General features: G+C 44.1%; 2 protein-coding genes and 2 long non-coding RNA genes across 5 annotated transcripts in view; 1 reads left to right on the forward strand and 3 right to left on the reverse strand.

The window, feature by feature from the left end:
* LOC129704922 (ubiquitin-like modifier-activating enzyme 1) overlaps positions 1-10,147 on the reverse strand; it is a 222,492-nt gene extending 212,345 nt beyond the window's left edge. The window contains exons 1-3 of the mRNA XM_055648331.1: positions 10,074-10,147; positions 9,378-9,457; positions 537-603 (exon numbers count right to left, since the gene is read on the reverse strand). Of these exons, the coding sequence (XP_055504306.1) occupies positions 537-603; positions 9,378-9,457; positions 10,074-10,147 (221 nt within the window). The remainder of the gene's footprint in view (positions 1-536; positions 604-9,377; positions 9,458-10,073) is intronic.
* A 1,912-nt stretch (positions 10,148-12,059) lies between these two features.
* LOC129704737 (uncharacterized) lies at positions 12,060-15,788 on the reverse strand. The gene is made up of 2 exons (XR_008724767.1): positions 15,525-15,788; positions 12,060-13,706 (listed from the first exon to the last, which is right to left on the reverse strand). It is a non-coding gene; the product is annotated as an uncharacterized LOC129704737 (long non-coding RNA).
* A 33-nt stretch (positions 15,789-15,821) lies between these two features.
* The window catches only part of LOC129704736 (uncharacterized), a 36,866-nt gene continuing 26,150 nt past the window's right edge, over positions 15,822-26,537 (forward strand). The window contains exon 1 of the long non-coding RNA XR_008724766.1: positions 15,822-15,958. This is a non-coding gene — a long non-coding RNA (uncharacterized LOC129704736). The remainder of the gene's footprint in view (positions 15,959-26,537) is intronic.
* Positions 16,230-26,537, reverse strand: part of traip (TRAF-interacting protein) — a 46,020-nt gene continuing 35,712 nt past the window's right edge. For both annotated transcript variants that reach the window (XM_055648048.1, XM_055648047.1), the window contains 3 exons: positions 25,145-25,258; positions 21,672-21,722; positions 16,230-17,004 (listed from right to left, as the gene is read on the reverse strand). In XM_055648048.1, coding sequence (XP_055504023.1) covers positions 16,897-17,004; positions 21,672-21,722; positions 25,145-25,258 — 273 coding nt within the window. In that variant the 3' untranslated portion in view covers positions 16,230-16,896. The remainder of the gene's footprint in view (positions 17,005-21,671; positions 21,723-25,144; positions 25,259-26,537) is intronic.

The following is a 26,537-nucleotide window of genomic DNA, read 5'->3' on the forward strand; positions in this document are numbered from 1 at the left end:
TCCAGGTACAGGTATATGGATGCTTAAACTGTACTGAATAAAATTTGGTATGAATGATTTAAAAAAACCAAAACAGAATTGAATGATACACCAGAGGATTTAAGAATATCCAGGCATCCCACAGAATAAAATCATGTATTGCAGTCTCTTTAAACTGCTCACCCAATACATTTTGACAGGACCATACGGTGGCGCAGCAGTACAGCGCCAAGGACTCAGTGCGATCCTGACTGCGGGTGTTGTCGTACGTTCTCCCCGTGGCTGTTCTCCGGGTTCTCCGGTTACCTCCCACACTCCAAAGACGTATACCTTTGTAGGTTAATTGGCTTTAGTAAAGTTTGTAAATTGTCCTTAGTAAGTACGACAGTGTTAGCATACAGGGTGATCACTGGTCGGCACGGACTCAGTGGGCTGAAGGGCCTGTTTCCGCGCTGTACCTCTAAACTAAACTAAGGTCAGCTTTTCTCATATAGTGACCTTGCATATCCACCCTTGAGTGCCATTCTCTTAATGGCTTTGCTTTCAATTCTACTTACAGCTGCCGGGAATATAATCCTTCATCGATCTCCATTGTATCCACTTGAGTTTCCACGATCACCAAACCTGAAGGCAACAGAACGTGGGTTAACATTTGGTTAAAGTCGGGACTGAAACTGAAATATTCCTGATGGGGAAGGGACGTTGCATTGCATTTGCTCCAGGATTGGGTACAAACGCATCGCTTGGAGGACAAGAGAACTGGGTGATCCAAGAATTGTCCATTTAACGGGTTATTTTTTTTGGCTTTGGATTGGATGCATCATCTCTTTGCCTCACACTCCATTGTCTGGGTTTCAGGCATCTGAATCATGTGCTCTGAAACTTTGTTCCTAAACCGTTTTACCTTCCCGCTCTTCATACAAGTCCCACTTACTGCCTTCAGCATGCCCACCCTCTTTCTTGGCCACCTATTTTAATGCTTCCTACCACCACCTCTCTTTTCCAGCTTTCTACCTCCTCTACTCCTGTCAGTCTGAAGAAGGGTCCCAACCCAAAATGTCACCTATCCATTCTATCCACAGATGCACAGAGCAGAGAACAGTCCAGCACAGGATCAGGCCCTTTGGCCCACAATGTCTGTGCCAAACATGATGCCAAGATTAACTCTTATCTGCCTGCACATAATCCATATTCCTCCATTCCCTGCATATCCATGAGTCCATCCAAAAGCCTCTTAAATTCTACCACTGGATCTGGTTCCACCACCACCCAACACATTCCAGCCATCCACCACCTTCTGTGTAAAAAAAAACTTTCCCTTCTCATCTCCTTTAAACTTTTCCCCTCTCACCTTAAAGCTGTCCTCTCCAGTCTTTGACATTTCCACTCTGAGAAAATGGTTTTGACGGTCTAGCCGATCAATGGCTGTTAATGCTGCCTGACCCACTGAGTTCCTCCAGCACTTTGTGTTTTGTTCAAGATTCCGGCATCTGCAGTCTCTTGTGCCTCCTTTCTAACATCTTATAAGTTTATAAGTTGATAAGATGTTCTAAAAACATGTGCGGACCAACTGGCGGGAGTTTTTACGGACATTTTCAACCTCTCACTTCTGAGGTCTGAGGTCCCCACCTGCTTTAAAAGGGCATCAATTATACCGGTGCCCAAGAAGAGTAAGGTGACGTGCCTCAATGACTATCGACCAGTGGCACTAACGCCGGTGGTGATGAAGTGCTTTGAGAGGTTGATCATGGAGCAAATCAACTCCTACCTCAACAAAAACCTGGACCCACTGCAGTTTGCGTACCGCCACAACAGATCAACGGTGGATGCGATCTCGCTGGCCCTCCACTTCGCACTGGACCATTTGGACAACAAAAACTCATATGCCAGGCTGTTATTCATTGATTACAGCTCGGCATTTAAAACAATCATCCCCTCCAAACTGATTACCAAACTCGCAGAACTGGGTCTCTGCGCATCCCTCTGCAACTGGATCCTCGACTTCCTCATCCACAGACCAGTCTGTTCGTATTGGTGGAAATGTGTCAGCCTCGATAACAATCTGCACGGGAGCACCTCAAGGCTGCCTGCTCAGCCCCCTGCTGTACTCACTCTATACCCATGACTGTGTAGCGAATCACAGTGCGAACTCCATCATCAAGTTCGCTGACGACACCACTATTGTGGGGTGTATCACTGATGGGGATGAGTCAGAATATAGAAGAGAGATCAAGCAACTGTCCATATGGTGCCAGCGCAATAACCTGGCCCTCAACACTAGCAAAACCAAGGAACTGATTGTGGACTTTGGAAGGAGTAGGAGGGGGACCCACAGCCCCATTTATATCAACGGGTCGATGGTTGAAAGGGTCAAGAACTTCAAACTCCTGGGCGTGCACATCTCTGAAGATCTTTCCTGGTCCGAGAACACTAACGCAATTATCAAAAAAGCTCATCAGCGCCTCTACTTCCTGAGAAGATTACGGAGAGTCGGATTGTCAAGGAAGACTCTCTAACTTCTACAGGTGCACAGTCGAGAGCATGCTGACCGGTTGCATCGTGGCTTGGTACGGCAACCTGAGCGCCGTGGAGAGGAAAAGACTACAAAAAGTAGTAAACACTGCCCAGTCCATCATCGGCTCTGACCTTCCTTCCATCGAGGGGATTTATCGCAGTCGCTGCCTCAAAAAGGCTGGCAGTATCATCAAAGACCTACACCATCCTGGCCACACACTCATCTCCCTGCTACCTTCAGGTAGAAGGTACAGGAGCCTGAAGACTGCAACAACCAGGGTCAGGAATAGCTACTTCCCCACAGCCATCAGGCTATTAAACCTGGCTCGGACAAAACTCTGATTATTAATAACCACTTTCTGTTATTTGCACTTTACCAGTTTATTTATTCATGTGTGTATATATTTATATCATGGTATATGGACACATTTATCTGTTTTGTAGTAAATGCCTACTATTTTTTTTCTGTGTGATTAAGCAAAGCAAGAATTTCATTGTCCTATACAGGGACACATGACAATAAACTCACTTGAACTTGAACTTGAAGATGTAAGAAATATAAGATGCAAGGTCAGAATTAGACCATTTGGCCAATCCAAACTACTCAACCATTCAATCATAGATGATCTTTCTTTCCTCTCAACTCATTCTCCTGCCTTCTCCCCATAACCCCTGACACCCATACTAATTAAGAATCTAGCAATCTCTACCTTAAAAAAAATCTTGGTCTCCGCATCCGTCTGTGGCAATGAATTCCATAGATTCACCATCCACTGACCAAGGAAATTTCTCCTCATCTCCTTCATAAAGGTACATGCTTTTATTCTGAGGCAGTGGCCTCTGGTCCTAGACTTTCCCACTAGTGGAAACATCCTTTCCACATCCACTCTATTCAGGCCTTTCATTATTTGGTAAGTTTCAATGAGGTCCCCCTCAACCTTCTAAACTTTAGCGAGTAGAAGCCCAGTGCTGTCAAACGCACATCATAATCCAATCATCCCTGGGATCATTCTCGTAAATCTCATCTGGACCCTCTCCACAGCAGTACATCTTTCCTCAGATATGGGCCCAAAACTGCTCACGATGCTCTAAATCTGGTCTGGCCAGTGCCTTATATAATGCCTCTGCATTACATGCCTGTTTTTATTCTAGTCCTCTCGAGATAAATGCTTTGACACCCTTACTAATCAAGAACCTGTCAATCTCCACTTTAAAAATATCCGATGTCTTGGCCTCCACCACTGTCAATATGGGCAGCACGGTGGCGCAACAGCAGAGCTGCTGCTTTACAGCGCTAGAGACCCGGAATTGGTCGCGAGTACAGATGCGGCCTGTACAGAGTTTGTACATTCGCCCTGTAACCACGTGGGTTTTTCCCAGGGTGCTCCTCCCACACTCTAAAGACATGCAGGTCAGAAGGTTGATTGGCTTCTGTAAATTGTCCCTGGTGTGTAGGATAGAGAACTAGTGCACGGGTGATCGCTGGGTGGCATGGACTCGGTGGGCCGAAGGGCCTGTTTCTACATTATCTCTGAACTAAACTAAAAGGAGAGTAAAGGGCAAGAGTGGGAGTGAGCAGGGGAAAGAGAGCGGAAATATATAGGAAGCACAGAATTTTCAATGATAACAAGTTTCCCTCTCTCAGGGTGCCCAAGTAATAAATGCACCTTTGCCAACACCGCACCAGATCTGGAGAAACAAAAGGCATCTGTAGCAACAATACTGAGTGCAGCTGAGTGTCTGAGCAAGGTTATGGTAGTGCGGTAGGTGAGAAAAAACATTCTCAGTTTCAGATATTATCCTTTCTGTTTGTTGTGTGCAAAATGAAGTTCGTCCCATATCTGTGATTAAATCGTGCTACATATCGGGGGCTAGTCGTTGAGGTGTAATTTATTTTTATGTAACCTCCTTCCCCTTAAAAACTAGCAGTTCATCCCACTTAAAAAGGGATAACTGACATTAATATAGGGCTGTTTCTTGCAATTGACATTGGGATTTCCACAGAAGCACAGGGCACTTTCACTTTCGTTTTCAATGGTTTCCAATTGCAAGAGCATCAATAAGTTTCACTTTATTTTCCAATGTGGCATCTGTAATTTGGGAATCATCAAACAAACCAACCTCCCTTCCATTGACTCCATTTGCACTTCACGCTGCCTCCTCCGCAAGGCCACTTGCATATTCAAGGACCAGTCTCATCCTGGTTATTCCCTCTTCTCCTCTCAGGCAAGAGGTACAGAACTGAGAAAACGTACAACAGATTCAGGGCCAGTTTCTTCCCATCTGTTATAAGGCAACTGGGCCTTTCTATCAACAACTAGAGAGTGGTCCTGAGCTTCTATCTACCTTATTTGAGACCGTTGGACTATCTTTAATTGGACTTTACTGGACATTATCTTGCACTAAATTATATTCCCTTTATCCTGTTTCTGTACACTGTTGATGGCTTGATTGTAATCTTTCTGCTGACTGGTTAGCATGCAACAGAAAGCTTTTCACTGTACCTCGATACACGTGACAATAGACTAAACTAATAACGGCAGGAAGGAATGGATGGAGTTCCCACATTCCAGAGGAAAGGGGTGAAATAAAAAAAATGAAAGAAGGGTTGGAAAATGGTGAGAGATGTCGCTGGTTAGAGAACTAGAGTCACGTTTTCGATACAACACTATTTGGAACTGAGATGAGGAAGGAGTTTTTCCAATTGGAAGGTTACATTTCTTTCCGCAAGAAGACTGTTTTTTTTCAACCTGCTCTCATGTGTCTCAATCTCTGCTATAACTACTTTACAAATGTTGTTTCTTATGAAGAAGATCGCGCAGCAAGCATTACTTTTATGATTGGTATTAACTTAGTCGTAGGCTACAAGAAAGATGTGGTGAGAGAGAGAGAAAAACAATGCTAATTTGGCTAAGATTGTTTTGGGAGCCACACCCTTTCCATTAATAAACCATTTGAAATCGAACATTAGCAGACACAAATGTAGACCTAATGAAACAAATTGTAAATGTAGGCTACACAAATGCACCTAATTTTTATGAGCCTTGCTTCCAGCAATCAAACTCAGACGATGAACACAGTTAGCCTCTAAGTGTGAACGCATTTACAATAATAGAAATTTGAAAATGAATGAATCACAATATTATAACACTCGATATTTCATAATGCAAGTTGCTTACATGTCGCAGCACATCGAACAGCGTCACTCATTTTTCACTTGCTATTATCATGAATAAGGGAAGGGTTTCGTGATAGCTGTGGCACACAGAACAACTGACCAGAATCAAGTCAGCAGTTCATTATTATTTACTATTCTACATAGAAGTGGATACCTAAAATAGGTCAGCTAACATTAAAATAAAAGACAATAACAGAGATACAGGACTTTCAGCAACCAGTCCCAATGTGTCTACTAAGACTTTCAGAAAAACAAGCTTTAAAAAAAAAACACCTGGGAACTCAGTTCAATCATCATCCAGTTCAGAAATTCACAACTGCCTTTTTGGACAAGATATTGATATTTTGGAGTCCATATTATTCCTTTCCAATGTGGAACATGAATGGTTAACATGCAGAGAAACATTCCACCACTCCATTCCCTGCACACTGGTTGGTTTTAACCAGAGAGACTGCAGGCTATGCCAAACAGCAGGGTGGTGGGAACAGGTTTAACAACTTTCTTAAAGAGATGAAATACAATATTCCAAGTTACCAACTTGAGGGGCATCAACAAACAGTGTCACTAACACACAGCAGAAGCGTCACCGTTACGGGGCTGGAAACTGGAAGTATCCCGAGCTAAATCTGCTACCACCATCATCTGTTGCGACAAATGATGGCTTCCATTGATTGTCGCCGGAAACTTGCGTTCTTTTCGGGATGCACGACGACAGCGAGGCCAGCATTTGTAATAAGATGGACACGAAAAGAAGAAGAGATCCATTTAATTATCACGCCTCTGTATTACATAAGGGGGGGGGGGGAGAAGGATGTACATGGTTTGATTTTTAAAATGTCCCTCCAAATTCCGCGTTCCCCACATCTCGGGTTATTCAACACCATTGTGCCAGAGCTACTACACTCCAAACTCCCCCAGTTGGCTGTGCCTGAAGCCTCTGTCTGTGGATCACCAACTTCCTGACAGACAGGAAGCAGCATGTGAGGCTGGGAAAGCACATCTCGGACCCGGAGACCCTCAGTATAGGAACACAGCAAGGCTGCGTACTCTGCCCTTTCCTTTACTCTCTCCACACCAACGACTGCACCTCCACAGACTCCACTGTCAAGCTTTTCAAGTTTGTAGACGACACAACCCTGATTGGACTGATCCATAATGGGGAGGAATCTGCCTACCGACAGGAAGTGACACAGCTGGCGGCCTGGTGCCATCGCAACAACCTGGAGCTCAATGCTCTAAAGGTGGTAGAATTGTTAGGACACTTTAGGAGAGGCAACCTCTCTTCCCCCCACCCCCATCAACAACACCACAGTGACATCTGTGGCCCTTTAAGTTCCTTGGAACCATCATCTCCAAGGACCTTAAACGGGAGGTCACCATCGACTCCAGTCAAAAAGGCCCAACAGAGGATGTACTTCCTGCAGCAGCTGAGGGAACACAATCTGCCGCATGCAATGATGGTCCAATTCTATACTACCATCATAGAATCTGCCCTCACCTCTATCACGGTCAGCCACCAAGCACGACATCCAGAGGCTGCAGCGAATCGTTCGCTCAGCTGAGAAGGTTGTTGGCCCCCCTCCTCGCGGCCTACCACTGGATCGGAGCAGCCTTTCCTACCGGAGACCGGACCAGAGCTTCGGCAGTGGCGGTGTGGCGCTGGATTCACCACGGAGCGGGCAATACCTACCTGGATTGCCGTTTGAAGCTCCGGAGCGTTGGGCCCGATGCTCCAACATCATGGAACTCTGGTTCGTGGAGCTCCCAGCGCGGGCAGTGCTGAGCAACATCGTAGAGTCCCTGGGGCCCTTTGCTGAGTGCCGCCAGCGTGAATCTCTGCCCTGCGTGGCCTGGGGACGTCGGGAGCCGCGGACTCCGGTGGGAACTGGCCGATTTGGAGGTCCAAGCCGCTGAGGTTGTCCTCCAGTCCCGACATCGGAGTTCCAACATCCCGGCGAGCGGGCCTGAGCGGCGGGCTGCCCGTAGCGGCGACTGCGGAGGGCTCCTGAGGCCCCGACCACGGGTGAACATCAGGAACATTAGAGGAAGATGACTGACTTTGGTGCGTTCCCTCACAGTGGGAAACCTTTTGAATCTGCTGTGTGGGGATGTTTTATGTTGGACTCTATTGTGTGTTGTGTTCTTTATTTTTATTGTAATGCTGTATGGTGATCACATTTCACTGAGCCAACTGGCACATGTGACAAATAAAAGTATCTTGTATCTTTGACCCCTCTCACCCTGGCCACAAACTCTTTGAAGCACTTCCCTCTGGAAGGCGAGTCCGGACTGTCAAAGCCGCCACAGCCAGACATAAAAACTGATTTTTTTCCCATGAGCAGTAGCTCTACAAGTCTGTAGCCTCCTTTTGCTCTGGCATTTTATTTCATTCACATGTTTAAACTGTAATGTTTTATTCTTAATGTTTTAATGTTTTATTCTTAATGGATTACTGAATGTCATGTTGTTATTTGCGAGCGGAGCACCAAGGCAAATTCCTTGTATGTTGGCAAATAAACATATCCATTATTATTATTATTATCATTCTAATTCAATGACAACCCGAGATGCAGTCTCGACACACCCAATGGGTATCATCGACTTCACCCGTCACATGCTGGAGGAGTGAGCCGAGTGAGGTTTAACATTAAAAAGGTGGAGTAGCAATTCTAAAACAAAAATAACGAATGAGTCGGGCAAAAGTAAGACTAACCTCGTCAGCTGATTTTGCCAGAGTTTCATTTTAGCGCATTTTACATGGTACCCTCAAATAACACTCAAAGCAAGACTGCTCCCCACCCCAACGCGGATACAGGGGGGGGGGGGGCTCCAAAGAGACAGGCACCAAAAGTATTCCTAGCATTATACTGAACGTTATTTGGTTTAGGCCTAGTTAAAAACAAAACACCAGTTTTCTCTCCTCTCTCTCGAGTGTAGTACATGAAATGCACTCACTTCACCCCCAGCGCCTAAAGAACACCTACATGTAGATGGATTAGAAGAGGAAACACAAGAGACTACAGATGAAGCAACGAAATGCTGGAAAAACTCAGTGAATCAAGCAGCATCTCTGGAGGCAAAGGGACGTGTCAGTCCTGACTGATGTAGGCACTCAACACTTAAACCGACTATCTCTTTGCCTCCACACGCGCAGACTGACACACGAAATACTTTCACTTTAAAACGAACGCGCTGGTTTCAGGATCCTCATTCCTTTAACTAATATACGTGGGGGAAGTTGTAAAGTAAAATCCATTTAGTCATCGATTAAAGAGGCACATTTTGGACCAGATTTAAATGGAAGAAATGAACCCTGTTGAGGGGTTGCAATTATAACAATGAAAGAATGAGGGGGAAGTGGTGTAAAACGATAGGGCAAGGTGCAACAGTCGGTGTGCGAGTTCCTGAACAAGAGTTGACCCCTTGTACTGGTGGAAGGAACCACGACTTTCTGCGTTGGAATCACAACAGAATTTAGCTTTTCCTTCCCACCTGAATGATTTGCAAACCTTGGACTTCTCGGTTATTATTTCGACTTCAGCTGCTCAGAAAACGCAGAGCCTGCCCACCCTGGTGCTGAGGTCAGTTTGAGTGAAAATACTGATGAATGCTCGTTAATATAGCCAGGAGCTATACTGGCTCCTCTATAATATTTGGTTAATACCGGCATCATTACCATAGCCCGCACCGATCGCTGCACGGTTACCTGCTCTTGTTTCTCTCTGCTCCGGGAATCGCGGATCCAAGCGACACGACACTTCAACCCAGCGACAGCAGCTGACTGATCTCGATTGGACAAGAAACTGAAGCGAAAATACTTCCTGTCAAATTCTGCTCCGCTTAAAAGGGCAACGGAGATTACAGAGCCCTGGTGAGGATGAAGGCAACGAAAGATTGCAACGTTAGATAAAAATACGGTGTTCACAACCCCTCCCTCCCAACCTGTACATTGTATCCGCGTGTATAATGTGGGCAAGGGACCACAGCACAAAGTATGGACCAGAGACCATAAAACAAAAGTTAAACTTCTAAGAACCAGAACCAGAAATGTATTTATTTTCCTCCAGAAACATGTTTTATTGTTTGCCCCACAAATCATGGGGGGATTCTGGAATTAAGACAAACCCACACCCCTCCCGGCTCCCCCTCCAGTGAAGTCAAATAATTAATTTGAGTATCTAAATTAAACCCGTCCTGTTCCCTCCAGTCAAAATCAGGCATGGTGCCAAATTCAAAATTAGTTTGTAAAGATTAAGTCGATTTGAATAATCTCCATAGGCACAAGTATTGTGAAGGAGAGGCACAATTAAAATCTTGCTTGCATCATTAGATTAGCCATGCGTTGCAGAGAATGGAAGATGTGGATCACATTCAGGGAGAGATTAGTTAAACTTGGCATCACCTTCCGTGCGGATGTTGTGGGTCAAAGGACCCGTTCCTGTTCCGATTGATTAAATTGAAAGTTGCACGACCCATGACCCGTACTATTGCCACCCTACGCCAACTGGAGTACACGCGGTGTACTGCAGGTAAGCACTGACCATTGTTTCCAGCTTAGCGGGCCCGTTAAAACCAGCCGAAATGGTCAATTTTTTGCGCTGTAAATAATTATGGAAATCGGGATAAGCGTGAGAGACATGTATCCTACTTCAGAATTCCAAAAGTGAGGAGAAATGACAGTAGATAGAAGCAAGAGTTGAAGGGACACCAACAGCCAAAGAGCTTGGCGAATATTGGCCGTGTAGATATCCAATTGAAAATATTGGGAATTATCGCGTTTGCTCACTGCATTTCATCAACAGTAAGGCATTATGTGTGTTTTTTCTTGATTCCTTTGGCATCTAAAATGTTTCAGAAGTGATAAATCTGGCTGTAAAATCTGGCGGAAGGGGGTGGTGTTGGTGGGAGGGGCTCAACTCAGCCTCCATCGCACCATACAGCTGTTTTCCTGACTCCACTCTTGCGAACTCAATCAGCACGACTTGTTTACTCAGCCCAGCCTCTGGGGTTTTATTCTCCAGTGGGTGCCGGAAGAGGCGTTACCGTCATTGGTGAATGACAGGCGAGAAGACCAATCTGCTGATCTCACGATGTTTTAAACCTCCATAACATTTCTCATATTTCACCGATCGGAACAAAACTTGGTGTCTTGGAGTAGAGAACGGTCAGTAAGGTGGCGAAAAAAATCCTAGCGATATAGGGTATATATTTAATTACAACGAAGACCAGAAGTGGTCAAGATGAGAGTTTTAGTAGTAGTATATAGGTATATCAAAATTAATACAATAAAATCAATTGTGCAAATGAAAATTTTCAGATGTATTGGTCCGCCTCCAGATCCGATCACCGCCTCTAACTTTTCACAGGGATGGATTCAGTGTGTAGACTGAACTCGCCTCTCCCCATCCCCCGTTTTTCCCTGCTCGCCCCATCCCTCCGTCTCCACTCCCCCCCACCCTTCTCCCCCTCTTCCTTTTGGCCCCCTCTTCGTCCCTTCACCCCACTCCACTCTTCTCCACTCCCCCCACATCCCCTTCTCCAACCCATCGAGTCCGCACCGACCAGTGATACTATCCCACACGCTAGGGACAATTTAAACTTATATCAAGTCTATCAACCTAGAGTTAGGGTTAGGATTAGGGCTAGTTTCCTCCCGCACACCAAAGGCACACAGGTTTGTATAAATTGTCCCTAGTGTGTGTGGGATAGTGTGCGGGGGATCGCTGGTCTCAGGCTGGGTCCACAAATGGGGAGGGGAATGGGGCAAGGGTGGAGAATGGAAGAAGGGAGAGAGAGGGGGAGAAGGGGATGTGAGGGGGAGAGTGGAGACGGAGAGAAGGAGAAAGTGGAGACGGGGAGAAGAGTGGAGCGGAGATGGGGGCAGGAGGGGGGAAGAGGGGAGAGGGGAGTTCGATCTACAATCACTGAACCCATCCCTGTGAAAAGATGGATTTGATCTGAAAGCGGACCAATACATCTGTAAATAAAACTGAACAACTCGGAATTCCTTTCATTTGCATAATTGATCTTATTGTATTAATTTTAATGTATTAATGTTTAAAATCCATGCATTGGAGGAAGAATATTTTACAGCCCATCTGTGGTCCCTAACCCTAACCGGGCGTCACCCGCAGGACAACATACGTCAGCGTGTGACAGGGCGCACGACATGATAAGACACCCATATGTCGCCCCTGAATTTTGAACATTCCGAAATCCAGGGGCGACACCGTGCGTCACGACCCGAGCCCAACGCGACAACCTCTTCAGGCTGTCGCCGAAAATGTTGCAGAGTGGGACAGGCCCTTAACAAGTTGACAAAAGCTGCCCAGGCAGTTGCAATGAATGAATGCTCTCCAGTCATTTGAAGAGAAGACAAGACGCAAAATTCTACCTGGAAGTATTTATTGAGTTTGGGTATTTTACAACAAATATAAGTAGCCCCACAGATTTATGCCCAAGAAAGATAAAACCCAGACTGGATTCAGCAATGGGATGAACACACACATTCAGCTTCAGTAAAGAGGAACAAAACCAGTGCAATTACAGTTAGGATTATAGGAAGAGGCCAAAGTATGTCAACAAATTAAATGCAGATGTGCAATGGTGCAAGGTTGTGATAATTGCTGTGTGAAGATAAATGTGTGACCATATTGCAATTTTAATGCTAAAATACTGCATTAATTTCACACATGGTCACTTCTACAAATTTCCAGGCTATAGTAAATGGCAACTGTAATCTTTTTGAAATAATGGATCCCTCTGAAGCTTTCACTCAATCAGCACATGAAATCAGTGACCAACTATCTTTGTTTCTGCTTATAAATAGATTTTGAATGGCAAGAGATGTTTAGGAGGTTTTTGATGTTGCTTAGTCAATTACAAACATGCTGAGTGTGTAGGAAAGAACTGCAGATGCTGGTTTATACCAAAGATAGACACAAAATGCTGGAGTAGCGGATCAGGCAGCATCTCTAGAGAGAGATACTGCCTTTCCACAGATGCTACCTGACCCACTGAGTTACTCCAGCAGTCTATCGACAAACATGTTGATGCTATGCAAACACATCCCAGTTTGTGACCAGGCAAATAAAATCGAGAAAGCTGTTCCCGGTGAAGTTTTCGGGGTAAATACAAAAGACAATATGTTTTAAAAAATTAAAAATTTTCAAACAAAACAAAGAGCTGGTGGAAAGAAACTTGACCAATTCCACCAAATTCATTCTGTTCTTCTGTAATTTCAGTCCAAAACTGCACTTATACAAGTCCATCAAAAATACAATCCAAATGTTATTGCGCAGCAAAATGACACAAACACTTGCCAATATCCACTGCAAGATATCAGGAGAGTCTCAACATTAATTATTCTCTACGTTCAAATCACTCAACGTAGACTTTACAAACAAGCCAATTAAAAAAAATAATTGTGTCAGGCCATAGTTAATCTTTGGTTCTAACAAAATCTTGATAAATATATAATTTTTCATGGCAAAATAGCTCTGGATTTTAGGAATGAATTACAGAATGCAAGACCATTAAAATGTTACAAAGTAAGTAAAGGAAATTAAAGGGCATTCCTTGTTCCAAAGGGTGACACTCCATTCATCAAATATTTCTCCTCACGCTCAGAGACGAGCAGTAAATGGTGGCTGGCACAGGCACAATGGATTGAATAGTCTTGAGTATAGAAACAAGGAATTGCAGATGCTGATTACTATACAAAGGGACACAACGTGCTGAAGTAACTCAGCAAGTCAAGCAGCATCTCTGGAGATCATGGGTGACATTCTCAAGAGATGCTGCATGACCTGCTGAGTTACTCATGTACTTTTTGTCCTTTTCCACTTATTTGACTGCTGTAGCATTCTGCACACCAAGGCAAGATTGTAAGAACAGAAATCACTCTTTGATTTGCAATGATTTATTAGGCTTCTCTGAAATACTCAAATTGAAACACTCATTTCCTGAATCAGCAAGAGCCAAGGAGATGCCCATTTAGCTGGGCACTGCCAGCAGGCAGATGGGATGTCATCACCTGGAAGGGGAAAGCAGGCCGATAGCTTCAGCAATTCCACACAGAAGTAAAACAATTCAAAAAAGATTTGGCCCAAAGAAGGATCAATACATATCGAGGCAGAGGAGGTGAAACAATTGCAGGAGAGAAATGTTGACACATTAAAAACAAGCATGCCCTTATGTTTTGATAAGATGTTCCCAACACAAGGCACAAGTGGGTTTGGTTTACAATACAATATTAATGGAATATTTTGGAAACAATTCAAGAGGGCAGGTTCTTACTTCCACGTTTTCTTGGGTAAGTGCTCTTTTTATAGAGATACAAATATGTAGTATGCATCAGTTTTCAATCAACTAGGTTTCAATCAACCAAAGCATTTAAGGCATTTTTAACATCACGGAACTGCTTCTGAGAAATCTGTTAAAATTAACAATTGTGAAAAACCAGTTGAATCTTTGTGTTTTACAAATTACCACCAATGATTAAATTTGATTGAAAGAATACCTGAAGTTAACAGGGCAGAGGACCTGCGATCATTAGAGCTGCAAAACTGTTGAACCACCCTGCCTTAACTGGCTATCTCTAAAAATGTTTGGTTGGATTCTGTACACTATCATGTCATCAATACCAGCAAGTATCCTCAATGCCATTGACTGTCACATTTAAGGAAATAAAAAGCAAGGTCAAACCTAGCACCTTCATAGATTATAAACAAGACCTCCTTTTCACTTTGCTAAAGAGCTTTAAAAACAATGAGACTGAAAGATTGAATACAGAGAAAAGGCACTGATCAACATATATGTACACAACAAGACCCCTGCCCGACTAAGACACTGGACACCACTGAACATTGTTTAAAAACTGGTGTTTCTGCTGTGACACTAACAAAATAGCTATCAATTTAAATTCCTAAGTCAGCAAAAACACCCACAGTACAGGTGCACAACCTTTTATCCGGAGTTCCGGAAACCGAAAAACTCCGAAAACCGGCCATTTTTCCAGATGTCGTCTGTGCACCAAAGCTCGCGTTTGGCGCCAAACTTGACCCGAAACGACCCACGGTCAACCCAGGTCTGTACTACTGTAGCGGCTGCCTCCTCCCCGGAGACCGGGGAGACAGTTAAACATCTGTAAATCATTGCTTAAATGTTAGTCAGTTAGTTTGGAGGGCTTTTATGTGAAGGGGGAGGGGAGGGGGTGAAGGGGTAAACTTTAATTCTTAGTCCCCTACCTGGTCGGAGAGGCGGGGAGCGGTCAATGCCTTACCGGGTCGCCGTGCAGTAAGCTCCGCAGTGCTGGGGCTGCGGGCGTCCGGCGCCGGTTGTAGCTCCGCCCCGGCAACTCTACCACTGGCTGCGAGGCGCTCCAAATCCACCACCGCCCGCCCGCAGCCCCAGCTCCGCGAATGTTGGGAGTCGGCGGCATCGCAGCGCTGGGATACCAGCGGGGAGCGGGCAATGCCTTACCGGGTCGCCGTGCGGTAAGCTCTGGAGCGCTGTGGCCGCCGACTCCCAACATTCGCGGAGCTGGGACTGCGGGCGTCCGGCCGCGAGCGGCGCTGGATTTGGAGCACCTCGCAGCCAGGGGTAGAGTCGCTGGGGTCGGAGCTCCAACCGGCGCAGCCCGCGGCCGGACGGAGCCCTCAGCTCCGCGATGTTGGGAGTTGCCGACCAGGTAGGGGACTAAGAATTAAAGTTTCCCCCTTCACCCCACCACCACCACCACATAAAATCCCTCCAAACTAACTGACTAACATTTATGGAATGATTTACAATGATTCCCCGGTCTCCGGGGAGGCAGCCGCTCCAGACTTTTCAAGCCGCCCGCGCTACCTACCTTATCTACGCTAAAAATCTTCCATTCGGAAATCCGAAAATGTCCGAAATCCGACAAGTGTCTGGTCCCAAGGCTTTCGGATAAAAGGTTGTGCACCTGTACTTGAAGTGAGACTGTAAATCAACACAAAGAATGTCAAAATAGAGGCTTAAAACTGTTCCAAAAGTGATTAACTTTACAGTCAATGACAGGAATTTGAAAAATGCAATTTGAGAGCTACTCCTTTAGTGTGTGGTGCTGTATAAGGAAGTTGGTGAAGGATAATTGGGCCAGAGCTAGGATCAAGCTAAATGGCCGGGGTAATGTAGACCAGAGGACACCAGACTCAAAGAAACATTCAAATTAATGATATTTAGTTAAACATCAGCATTTCAAATCCAGCGTAGACTTGAGACGAAAGCCTCCTCTATTTGTCGACAGCATGATGAAATAAGGTAGGACTGGGTGCAAGATATTGAAAGAATGGTATTTATTAATACTTACTTAGTTTCTAAAATTGTGTAGACCTAAACCAAATTGCTGCTAAAATGATAACACATTTAGAAAAGGATATCTGTGGCAGGAAATAGGAAGATGGTTGAATAGATAATGCTTGCTGCAGTTAAAGCAGATTCGGAGGAGCAGTAATTTACTCTGCAACTAACCCATGCTACACGTGACTTGGGAATGTTTTACTCTGGGGCGGGGGGGGGGGGGGGGGGGGGGCCGGGGCGAGATGTAATGATCTCTTGGCTGGGAGATGCAAAATCTTTGCCAACAACAAGTAGAAACAAGGAGCTGCAGATATCGGTTTACAAAAAAGGACACAAAGTGCTGGAGTAATGCAGAGGGTCAGGCAGCATCCCTGGAGTAGATGGATTGGTGGCATTTCAGGTTGGGATCCTTCTTCAGGCTGAAGGAGGGTCCAAAACCAAAAACGTCACCAATCCATGTTCTCGATAGATGCTGCCTGACCAGTAGACCTACTCCGGTACTTTGTGTCCTTCTTTGCCAACATGAGATAATTTCATTTGAAGATTTTCCCCATGCTTTCACTATCTCCAGCCCTGACGATGGCAGTTACTATCATGCTGCCTCTTTCTCTCTGTAGTGCCAAGTGATTTGTGCTCTCAACAACCAGGGTAGTTTCAGTGGGTTAGCAATTGTTGAAACAATTCAAATGCACTGGTGAAGAAATCGTCTTTTTTCTTTTCGGATCAGTAGGTTTGAAGATTTTTCATATTGTACGTATATTCCTTAGCAGGCCAGCTGCACTTTTCCAGGAAGGGTTCAGGCAGTGCTACCAACCCTAACAGTCAATTCCCGCTTGTTATCCTGGCACTCAGTACAGTTTTGCTTCATCCAATTGCCTTGTCTCGCTGACATTTGGGAATCATTTAAGGAAATCCTTTAGTTTGGGCTGATTGCTGTTTACAGTCATCCGTGTCACTTTCTTCCTCTTTACCTTTAACAACAGTGGACGTATTTCAGTCATTTTAGTCTGAAGGAAGTAAAGTTAAAGATAATCTTGAGGAAATGTGTAATATTTAAAAGCAAAACCTTTCCTTTCGTTTTGAAGTCACATGGGCACACAGTGGATCCCTCTAGATTTTCAACACAGGACTTGAACACAAATATTCTGACAATGGAAATGTTAATTTTGAATTTAAAAATATACTAATAGTTCAGAAGTTCTAGGACCAGAATTATGACATTCGGCCCATCGAAACTACTCCACCATTCAATCATGGCCGACATATCTTTCCCTCTCAACTCCATTCTCCTGCCTGCTCCACAAAACCCGACACCCTTACAAATTAAGAATACATTCATTCTTATTTCTCAAATAATAGGTTACATTATGCTACACAGGTTTCTCCAGCAATGTCCTCTTTTTCTTACAACTGCCTTGATGCCGGATTTTTCCCCAGAATCTATTCTTTGTCAATTCCTTATTTTAACATGCTATTCCACAGTAGTGTGAACTGCCGTCGATCACACCCTCAACAGTTTACAGACTATCATTCTGATGTGCAGTCTCCGATTTATTCTAGCCTCTACATCAATTGATGCAATATCACCTCACGGAGTCGTTCCTCGACAAGTCCTACAGTACGATTGTTACACCTAAGGTACTGGAAGAGAGAAGGTGGGAGACAGTGAGAAAGGGAGGGAAGCATGGAATGCCAACGTCCCCGGGTGATGTACCTCTTGTAAACAGGTTCATCCGCTTAGAAGCTGTTGGGACAGAAGACGTGAGCGGCGGACTGGCCTGTGATGCGAATAGGGCTGTTGAGCCAAAACCAAAAAGGCCTAAGGCAGGCAAGGCCATTGTAGTGGGAGACTCCATCGTGAGAGGTACGGACAGGGGTTTCTGTGGCAACAGACGGGATGCGAGGATGGTGTGCTGCCTTCCCGGTGCCAGGATCCAGGATGTCACGGACAGAGTGCAGAAAATCCTCAAGGGCGAAGGTGAACATCCGGAAGTGGTAGTGCATGTCGGCACAAACGATGTCGGAAAGAAGGGGATGAATATTCTGCAACGTGACTTTAGAGAGCTCGGAAAAATGTTGAAAAGCAGGACCTCCAGGGTTGTTATCTCCGTTTTGCTTCCAGTTCCCCGTGCTGGCGAGAGCAGGAACAGGGAGATACGGGACCTGAACGTGTGGCTGAGGATCTGGTGCACGGGGCAGGGATTTAGATTCTTAGATCACTGGGATCTGTTTTGGGGTAAGGGGGAACTGTACAAAAGGGACGGATTGCATCTTAACAGGTGTGGGACCAGCATTCTGGCAGGCAGGTTTGCCACTGCTACACGGGTGGCTTTAAACTGAATAAGGGGGGTGGGGTGTTGAATGGGACAGCGGAGGATGGAGTTAAAGGGAAAGGGTTTCTTAAATGTGTGAGCGTAGAGACCGAAGGGTGCAAAATGAGGGTAGAAGAAATAGGTAGCAAGGTGAAAAGTAAAAGTGGCAGGCAGACAAAACCAGGGCAAAAATCAAAAAGGGCCACTTTTCAACATAATTGTGTAAGGGGTAAGAGTGTTGTAAAAACAAACCTGAAGGCTTTGTGTCTCAATGCAAGGAGCATTCGTAATAAGGTGGATGAGTTGAATGTGCAGATAGCTATTAATGACTATGATATAGTTGGGATCACGGAGACATGGCTCCAGGGTGACCAAGGCTGGGAGCTGAACATCCAGGGATATTCAATATTCAGGAGGGATAGACAGAAAGGAAAAGGAGGTGGGGTAGCGTTACTGATTAGAGAGGGGATTAATGCAATGGAAAGGAAGGACATTAGTTTGGAGGATGTGGAATCGGTATGGGTAGAGCTGCACAACACTAAGGGGCAGAAAACGCTGGTGGGTGTTGTGTACAGGCCACCTAACAGTAGTAGTGAAGTTGGAGATGGTATCAAACAGGAAATTAGAAATGCGTGCGACAAAGGCAAAACGGTTATAATGGGTGACTTCAATCTACATATAGATTGGGTGAATCAAATTGGCAGGGGTGCTGAGGAAGAGGATTTCTTGGAATGTATGCGGGACAGTTATCTAAATCAACATGTAGAGGAACCAACGAGAGAGCAGGCTATTTTAGACTGGGTATTGAGTAATGAGGAAGGGTTAGTTAGCAATCTTGTTGTACGTGCCCCCTTGGGCAAGAGTGACCATAATATGGTTGAGTTCTTCATTAGGATGGAGAGTGACATTGTTAATTCAGAAACAATGGTTCTGAACTTAAAGAAAGGTAACTTTGAGGGTATGAGACGTGAATTGGCCAAGATTGACTGGCAATTAATTCTAAAAGGGTTGACGGTGGATATGCAATGGAAGACATTTAAAGACTGCGTGGATGAACTACAAAAATTGTTCATCACAGTTTGGCAAAAGAATAAATCAGGGAAGGTAGTACATCCATGGATAACAAGGGAAATCAGGGATAGTATCAAAGCGAAGGATGATGCGTACAAATTAGCCAGAAAAAGCAGCATACCGGAGGACTGGGAGAAATTCAAAGACCAGCAGAGGAGGACAAAGGGCTTAATTAGGAAAGGAAAAATAGATTATGAAAGAAAACTGGCAGGGAACATAAAAACTGACTGCAAAAGTGTTTATAGATATGTGAAAACAAAGATTAGTTAAAACAAATGTAGGTCCCTTGCAGTCAGAAACAGGGGAGTTGATCATGGGGAACAAGGATATGGCGGACCAATTGAATAACTACTTTGGTTCCGTCTTCACTAAGGAAGACATAAATAATTTGCCGGAAATAGCAGGGGACCGCGGGTCAAAGGAGTTGGAGGAATTGAGTGAAATCCAGGTTAGCCGGGAAGTGGTGTTGGGTAAATTGAATGGATTAAAGGCCGATAAATCCCCAGGTCCAGATAGGCTGCATCCCAGAGTACTTAAGGAAGTAGCTCCAGAAATAGTGGATGCATTAGTAATAATCTTTCAAAACTCTTTAGATTCTGGAGTAGTTCCTGAAGACTGGCGGGTAGCAAACGTAACCCCACTTTTTAAGAAGGGAGGGAGAGAGAAAATGGGGAATTACAGACCAGTTAGTCTAACATCGGTAGTGGGGAAACTGCTAGAGTCAGTTATTAAAGATGGGATAGCAGCACATTTGGAAAGTGGTGAAATAATTGGACAAAGTCAGCATGGATTTACGAAAGGTAAATCATGTCTGACGAATCTTATAGAATTTTTCGAGGATGTAACTAGTATCGTGGATAGGGGAGAACCAGTGGATGTGGTGTATCTGGACTTCCAGAAGGCTTTCGACAAGGTCCCACATAAAAAATTAGTATACAAACTTAAAGCACAAGGCATTGGGGGTTCAGTATTGATGTGGATAGAGAACTGGCTGGCAAACAGGAAGCAAAGAGTAGGAGTAAACGGGTCCTTTTCACAATGGCAGGCAGTGACTAGTGGGGTACCCCAAGGCTCAGTACTGGGACCCCAGCTATTTACAATATATTTTAATGATCTGGATGAGGGAATTGAAGGCAATATCTCCAAGTTTGCGGATGACACTAAGCTGGGGGGCAGTGTTAGCTGTGAGGAGGATGCTAGGAGACTGCAGGGTGACTTGGATAGGCTGGGTGAGTGGGCAAATGTTTGGCAGATGCAGTATAATGTGGATAAATGTGAGGTTATCCATTTTGGTGGCAAAAACAGGAAAGCAGACTATTATCTAAATGGTGGCCGATTGGGAAAGGGGGAGATGCAGCGAGACCTGGGTGTCATGGTACACCAGTCATTGAAGGTAGGCATGCAGGTGCAGCAGGCAGTAAAGAAAGCAAATGGTATGTTAGCTTTCATTGCAAAAGGATTTGAGTATAGGAGCAGAGAGGTTCTACTGCAGTTGTACAGGGTCTTGGTGAGACCACACCTGGAGTATTGTGTACAGTTTTGGTCTCCAAATCTGAGGAAGGACATTATTGCCATAGAGGGAGTGCAGAGACGGTTCACCAGACTGATTCCTGGGATGTCAGGACTGTCTTATGAAGAAAGACTGGATAGACTTGGTTTATACTCTCTAGAATTTAGAAGATTGAGAGGGGATCTTATAGAAACTTACAAAATTCTTAAGGGGTTGGACAGGCTAGATGCAGGAAGATTGTTCCCGATGTTAGGGAAGTCCAGGACAAGGGGTCACAGCTTAAGGATAAAGGGAAAATCCTTTAAAACCGAGATGAGAAGAACTTTTTTCACGCAGAGAGTGGTGAATCTCTGGAACTCTCTGCCACAGAGGGTAGTTGAGGCCACTTCATTGGCTATATTTAAGAGGGAGTTAGATGTGGCCCTTGTGGCTAAGGGGATCAGGGGGGTATGGAGAGAAGGCAGGTACGGGATACTGAGAGTTGGATGATCAGCCATGATCATATTGAATGGCGGTGCAGGCTCGAAGGGCCGAATGGCCTACTCCTGCACCTAATTTCTATGTTTCTAATTCTATCTGTTCTCCTGGCTGCTGCTTCTTGTTGAAGCACACAGTGTGTAGCCTTGGTGTCCCATATACCACAGAGCTGAGGCTCCAATTCCTTAACCCTCCAACACAAAACTCACCAACTTCCACCTCCAACACACCTCCTATCTCCTTTATCTATCATTTCCATTTTTTTCTTTTCCCATTGTGCTCAAGCAAATCCAGCAAAGGATACAGGTTCAATAAACTTGCTTCTTCCTCCTAATCCATCAAAGCCAATCCGCACCTAAGGAGGAAAACGGATTAAAGAAGATCATCAACAGATAGTGAAGAAGGTTGTGAACGATTGCCGCAAGATCTGGATCGATTGGCCAGGTGGGCGGAGGAATGGTTGATGGAATTTAATCCAGAGAAGTGCGAGGTATTGCATTTTGGGACATCAAAAAAGGGCAGGACCTACACAGTAAATGGGAGGCCTCTGGGTGGTGTTGTAAAGCAGGTGGGCAAAAAGGCTTTTGGCATTTTGGCCTTCATCAGTCAGAGTACTGAGTATAGAAGTTGGGAGGTCATGTTGCAGTTGTATAAAACGTTGGTGTGACCACATTTAGAATATTGCGTTCAGTTCTGGACACATTATAGAAAAGATATTGTCCAGCTTGTAAGGGTTCAGAAAAGATTTACGAGGATGTTACCGGGATTAGAGAGTGTGAGCTATAGGGAGAGGTTGAGTAGGCAGCGTCTCGATTCCATGGAGCGCAGGAGGACGCCCCCCGGGGGGGGTAGGAATCTTATAGAGGTGTACAAAATCATGAGGAATAGATCAGGTAGATGCATAGAGACTTTTGCCAAGAGTAGGGGAATAGAGGACATATAGTGCCCTCCATAATGATTGGGACAAAGACCCATCATTTAATTATTTGCCTCTGTACTCCACAATCTGAGATTTGTCATGGGGAAAAAAATTCTCAGATTTTATTAAAGGCCATTTTTATACATTTTGGTTTCACCATGTAGAAATTACAGCTGTGTTTATACATAGTTCCCCATTTCATAACGTTTGGGACACAGCAATGTCATGTAAATGAAAGTAGTCATGTTTAGTATTTTGTTGCATATCCTTTGCATGCAATGACTGCTTGAAGTCTGCGATTCATGGGCATCACCAGTTGTTGAGTGTCTTCCCTGGTGATGCTCTGCCAAGCCTGTATTGCTTTAGCTTATGCTTGCTTTGGGGGTTAGCCCCCCTCAGTTTTTTCTTCAGCATATAAAAGGCATGCTCAATTGGGTTATTGACTTGGCCACTCAAGAATTGACCATTTTTTAGGTTTGAAAAACTCCTTTGGTGCTTTAGCAGTATGTTTGGGATCATTGTCTTGCTGTAGAAAGAAACGCCGGACAATGATTTTTGAGACATGTGTTTGAACTTGAGCAGATAGGATGTGTCTATACACTTCAAAATACATTATGCTACTACCATCAGCAGTTGTGTCATCAATGAAGATGAGTGAGCCTTCAGCAGCCATACATGCCCAGGCCATAACACCCCCACCACGTTTCACAGATGAGGTGGTATGCTTTGGATCTTGGGTAGTTCCTTCTCTCCTCCATACTTTACTCTTGCCATCACTCTGATATAAGTTAATCTTCGTCTCATCTGTCCACAAGACCTTTTTCCAGCACTGTGGTTGTTCTTTTAAGTACTTCTTGGCAAACTGTAACCTGGCTTATTTTTGCGGCTAACCAGTGGTTTGCATCTGGCAGTGTAGCCTCTGTATTGCTGTTCATGAAGTCTTCTGCAGACAGTGGTCATTGACAAATCCACACCTGACTCCTGAAGAGTGTTTCTAATCTGTCGGACAGGTGCTTGGGGATTGTTCTTTATTATATAGATTGGCCTGCCTATCCCATTGCGATTAGTCTCTCCACTGCTTTCTTTCTTCTTAATGATGTTCCAAACAGTTGATTTTGGTAAGCCTGAGGTTTGGCTGATGTCTCTCAACAGTTTTCTACTTGTTTCTCAGTCTCATAATGGCTTATTTGACTTTCATTGGCACAACTTTTGTCCTCATGCTGATAAACAGCAATAAAAGTTTTGAAAGGCGATGGAAAGACTGGTGGAAAGACTAGGTGCTGAGAGTTCTCTTATATTTGCATTACGGAGGCATTTAAACACTCCTGAGCAATTATAAACACCTGTGAAGCCATGTGTCCCAAACATTATGGTGCCCTGAAATGGGGACTATGTATAAATACAGCTGTAATTTCTACATGGTGAAATCATAATGTATAAAAATGGCCATTAATAATATCTGACAATGTGCACTTTAACCACATGTGATTTTTTTTGTGGAGTACAGAGGCAAACAAATAAATGAATAGTTTTGTTCCAAACATTATGGAGGGCACTGTAGGTTCAAGGTGAAGGGGAAAAGATTTAATAGGAATCCGAGGGGTAACTTTTTCACACAAAGGGTGGTGGGTGTATGGAACAAGCTGCCAGAGGAGGTAGTTGAGGCTGGGACTATCGCATCGTTTAAGAACAGTTAGATAGGTACACGGATAGGACCGGTTTGGAGAGATATGGACCAAGCGCAGGCAAGTGGGACTCTTGTAGCCGGGACATTGTTGGCTGGTGTGAGCAAGTTGGGCAGAAGGACTTGTGTCCACACTGTGTCAATCTATCGGCCTGGACACAGCTTAACAGGGAGGCTATTGATGCACACGGGGTTATCATAAGACAAAGGAGCAGAATTAGGACATTCAGTCCACTGAGTCTGCTCCACCATTTCATCACAGCTGATCTATTTTCCCCTCTCAACCCTATTCTCCTGCCTTCTGTTTGTATAGAGTACATTGGACAGTAACATCACACAAGCATTGGGATGTTTCCAAACTAAAGGTCAGGATGTTGTAGACTGATCTATACTATTCCTTCACATGTTTTGACACATCACTGTGTGACAGATTAGTGTGAACTTTCCCCCTTGATGCCATTAATAATGGCTGATAAAATTAGCACACAACATGGATGGATTTTTAAACACAGCAAGTCTTAATTACTGCTAAACAACCACATTGGAGCTGAAATTTTCATTTCACTGTGGTCCCATTGCAAAACATTTGGAATGATGTTACAAAATATTTATTTCCCACTTTTCAATGCTCCCTCTCATAATTGGGGAAAAGCAATAAATGTCAGAACAAAAGGGAATGCTGATGAACAGAGTACATAGTCCCCTGATAGTGGCATCGCAGTAGAGGGTGTTGAAAGCATATGGCATACTTGCCTTCATAGGTTGGAGCATAGATTAAAAGAGTTAGTACATTATGTTATAACTTTACAATACACTGTTTAGATCACAAGTGGAGTACTACGTGTAGTTCTAGTCTCCATGCCATTGTAAAGATGTGGCTGCACTGGAATGGAGGTACATCTAGATGTTCAACATGATCCCACCAGTCACCTTTTTTCCATCCCCATCTCCTTTCGCTTTCTGTTGAGACCAATCTTTGCAACTCTTTGGTTTGCTTATCTATTCCTACACAACCCCAGGAGATACCACCTCTCTCACTTCCATCCATGGACCCCTGGACTTCATTGGTTGTGAATTAGTTTGGGGTCTCACAAGGATGTATAAAGTGCCAAACAAAGGTTATAATTTTCGAGCATTGATTTTGAGGTTGTGCCTCCCTCAGAGATGCACTTACTGATCCTTGGTTTCCTTGTTGATTCAAGGAGCTACCATACGACTTCTTTTGAAATAACACAGAATTTCGGAGGAATGTTGGGAGAAGATGGTCATCCTCATCTCTGTTCATCATCTTAAGTATAACAAAAAGCAGTGAGATTACTTCAATTCATACATTAAATGCTCGCGTAAAGTGAAGTGAAATAAGATATACATTCCCCAGAGTTCTATCCCATTTATCAATATATTTAAGAAGAGGTTACAATTTTCTTCTAGACATACATGGCTGCAGAACAATCAAATAAATTCAAAGAAAGCTGCTAAATATAAAACATGTGAAAGAGATAGCCTTGTCTGACATTAATTAGGAAGAGTTGTTATGTCTCCACAAAACCCTTTGTTTAACTATGGGGCTTATGGGTGACAAGACTTTCAGGAAAAGTCAGCAGTAACACAAATACTAATTGATAACTATAATTGAACAAATCATCATACAACGAGGGAAGCTAATCAGATGATATCTTTGGAAATGTTAATGAATTCAGTTTGAAAACTCCTGTGACAAGAACAATCTCACGGGTATTTTTTTTATTATACAGAGGAGAACTTCAGCTCTGAATTGCAAGCTTGCCTACAAACCATAGAAGCTAACTCAAAAGGCAGAGAGAAGCAGAGCTGTCATCTCTGTGCCTCCCACACCCACACTCACTCAAATCAAAAACTAATGGGGGAGTTAAAGGTGACAAAGGAACGGAAAGAGAGGGCAGTGTTTTAACTGTTAAAGATGTAATTGCAGAGTGAAGTGCATCATTAAATTTATGGTCACCAAACTATTTAATATTTTGTATATGCAGCCAAATTACACATTTACGTACAACATCAATACCTAAACAATTTCTATTATTATTAATGTACCAGTAAACTGGTACAAGCAAGAAACCCCTTAGATCCATTACGTATGAACAGATCTACAACCATATTAAACAAGTTTAGTGCTATATAGGGTGGAATACAGGCACAATTAAAATCTTAGAAACAGGTAGAAACAAGTCCATGATGGTATTGTTATGTGTTTCAACACAGTGAAAAACTTTGTTTGAGTGCTATCCACACGCACGTATAATTAAGCCACCCACAAATGCAACAGGTAGTGCAAAGAGAAAAAAATATCAGAGTGCAGAATATGGTGTTAAACAGTTTTAGTGTTATATTACAGAGCAAGTGCAAATAAAAAAATGTAAGGGCCACAATGAGGAAGGCTGGAAGATCAGGACTACATGAGAGGACCTGTCTCATGAGAGTTCATGACCAAACAGAACTGTCCTGGCAGACCCATTGTTTCTGATTGTTCATGTCCCACCAAATTAATTTCCACATACCTCGACCAGTCCAAACCCTCCTTCTCAATGTCC

This window comes from Leucoraja erinacea, chromosome 16, assembly GCF_028641065.1.
Source record: "Leucoraja erinacea ecotype New England chromosome 16, Leri_hhj_1, whole genome shotgun sequence".
NCBI classification, from domain to species: domain Eukaryota; kingdom Metazoa; phylum Chordata; class Chondrichthyes; order Rajiformes; family Rajidae; genus Leucoraja; species Leucoraja erinaceus.